Raw genomic sequence first — 2,460 nt, 5'->3', positions numbered from 1 at the left:
TGCCCCATTGATGCCTTAGTGACCCCATATCCCCCTTCAGGTTCTGGTTCTGGTTCTGATCCAGTTCTGGGTCCGGTTCTGGGTCCGGTTCCGGTTCTGGTCCCATTGGGTCCAATTGGCCCCATTACTTCCATCCACCCATTGCCCCATTGATGCCATAGTGACCCCATATCCCCCTTCAGGTTCTGGTTCTGGTTCTGATCCAGTTCCGGTTCGGTTCCGGTCCGGTTCTGGTTCTGGTCCGGTTCTGGCTCCGGTTCTGGTCCGGTTCTGGGTCCGATCCGGTTCCGATCCCATTGGGTCCAATTGGCCCCATTACTTCCATTCACCCACTGCCCCATTGATGCCTTAGTGACCCCATATCCCCCTTCAGGTTCTGGTTCCGGTTCCGATCCGGTTCTGGTTCCGGTCCAATTCCGATCCCATTGAATCCAATTGAGCCCATTAATCCAATATGTTTTATTCACCCATTGACCCCATGCAGTTCCCATTGCCCCATTGATGCCTTAGTGACCCCATATCCCCCTCCAGGTTCTGGTTCTGGTTCTGGTTCCGGTTCCGGTCCGGTTGGGGTCACGCATGCAGGCAGCGGTTGAAGGCGTTATAGGCCGATTCCAGGTCGAACAGCATCTGTCGGACCTGGTTGTCGTCCAGTTCATCTGATGCCGACATGGAGCTCAACGTCTGCAGCCTGCGGGTCGGAACCAGAACCAGAACATTAAGAACCCCATAAAGAACACATAGGAGACCATAAGGATCCCATAAGAACCCCATAAGATCCCATAAGGACCCCATAGGACCCCGTAAGGCCCCATTAGGCCTCACTAGGCCCCATTAGGCCTCAGTAGGCCGCATAGGCCCCATAAGACCCCATAATGACCCCATAAGACCCCATAAGGACCCCATAAGGACCCCATAAGACCCCATACGGACCTCATAAGACCCCATAAAGACCCTATAAGACCCCATTAGGCCCCATAAAGACCCTATAAGAACCCCATAGGCCACATAGGCCCTATTAGGCCTCACTAGGCCCCATTAGGCCCCATTAGGCCTCAGTAGGCCGCATAGGCCCCATTAGGCCTCGTTAGGCCCCATAAGACCCCATAAAAACCCCATAATGATCCTTTAAGACCCCATAAGACCCCATAAGGACTCCATAAGGACCCCATAAGACCACATAAGGCCCCATAAAAACCCCATAAGGCCCCGTAAGTGCCCCATAAGGCCCTATAGGCTTCATAGGCCTCAGTAGGCCTCACTAGGCCGCATAGGCCCCACAAGACCCCATAAAAACCCCACAATGATCCTATAAGGACCCCATAATGACCCCATAAGGACCCCATAACAACCCCATAAGATCCCATGAGGAACCCATAAAGACCCCATAATACCCCATAAGGACCCCATAAGGACCCCATTAGGCCTCATAGGCCCCATTAGGCCTCACTAGGCCTCAGTAGGCCACACAGGCCTCATAGGCCCCATAGATCGCATAAATACCCCATAAAACCCCATAAGGACCCCATAAAGACCCCATAAGGACCCCACAAGGACCCCATAAGACCACATAAAACCCCATAAGGACCCTATAAGACCCCATAAGAACCCCATAATAACCCCATAATAACCCCATAGGCCACATAGGCCACATTAGGCCTCACTAGGCCCCATTAGGCCTCATAGGCCTCATATGCATACCCCATAAAGACCCCATAAAACCCCATAACAACCCTATAAGACTCCATAAGACCCCATAAGGCCCCATAAGGACCCTATAAACCCTATAGACCCTATATGTACCAGTGCAGGACGTGATGGCGGCCCTCGAAGTCGCTGGGCAGGGCGCTCATCCGGTTCATGGTCTCCAGCAGCTCCCGAAGGTCGGGTTGGATCTATGGCGTCAAAGGGGTTATATGGGATTATATGGGGTTATATGGGGTTATATGGGGTTATATGGGGTTATATGGGGTTATATGGGGTTGTATGGGGTTATATGGGGTTGTATGGGGTTACATGGGGTTCTATGGGATTCTATGGGGTCTATAGGGTTATATGGGGCCTATGGGGTTATATGGGATTCTATGGGATTCTATGGGGTCTATGGGGTCCCGACCTCATCCATGGCTCGGATCTCCAGGCGCAGTTTGTCCATAATGGTGATGAACAGCTGGAAAACAGGGGGGGGAAGAAACTCAGTGCCCCCAATAACCCCATATCCCACCCCATAACCCCCGAAATACCCCATAAACCCCCTATAACCCAAAATCCCATCCCATATACCCCCCATAAGCCCTATCCGGCCCCATAACTCCATTAACCCCCCATGTCCCCCACCCCATAAGCACATACCCAACCATATAATCCCATATAACCCCATATATCCCCGTATAACCCCATGTAACCCCATATATCCCCATATAACCCCATAGATCCCATATAACCCCATATAACCCCATA

General features: G+C 52.0%; 1 protein-coding gene across 1 annotated transcript in view; it reads right to left on the bottom strand.

Moving 5' to 3' along the window:
• Positions 1 to 440: 440 nt before the first annotated feature.
• Positions 441 to 2,460, bottom strand: part of VPS28 (VPS28 subunit of ESCRT-I) — an 8,303-nt gene continuing 6,283 nt past the window's right edge. Inside the window, exons 2-4 of the mRNA XM_015851289.2 lie at positions 2,117 to 2,170; positions 1,804 to 1,895; positions 441 to 691 (exon numbers count right to left, since the gene is read on the bottom strand). Coding sequence (XP_015706775.1) covers positions 574 to 691; positions 1,804 to 1,895; positions 2,117 to 2,170 — 264 coding nt within the window. The 3' untranslated portion in view covers positions 441 to 573. The remainder of the gene's footprint in view (positions 692 to 1,803; positions 1,896 to 2,116; positions 2,171 to 2,460) is intronic.

Source organism: Coturnix japonica, unplaced genomic scaffold (assembly GCF_001577835.2).
Source record: "Coturnix japonica isolate 7356 unplaced genomic scaffold, Coturnix japonica 2.1 chrUnrandom916, whole genome shotgun sequence".
In the NCBI taxonomy this organism is placed as follows: Eukaryota; Metazoa; Chordata; class Aves; order Galliformes; family Phasianidae; genus Coturnix; species Coturnix japonica.
Note: the sequence above shows the minus strand (reverse complement) of the source record. Positions and strands in the feature narration are given on the sequence as shown.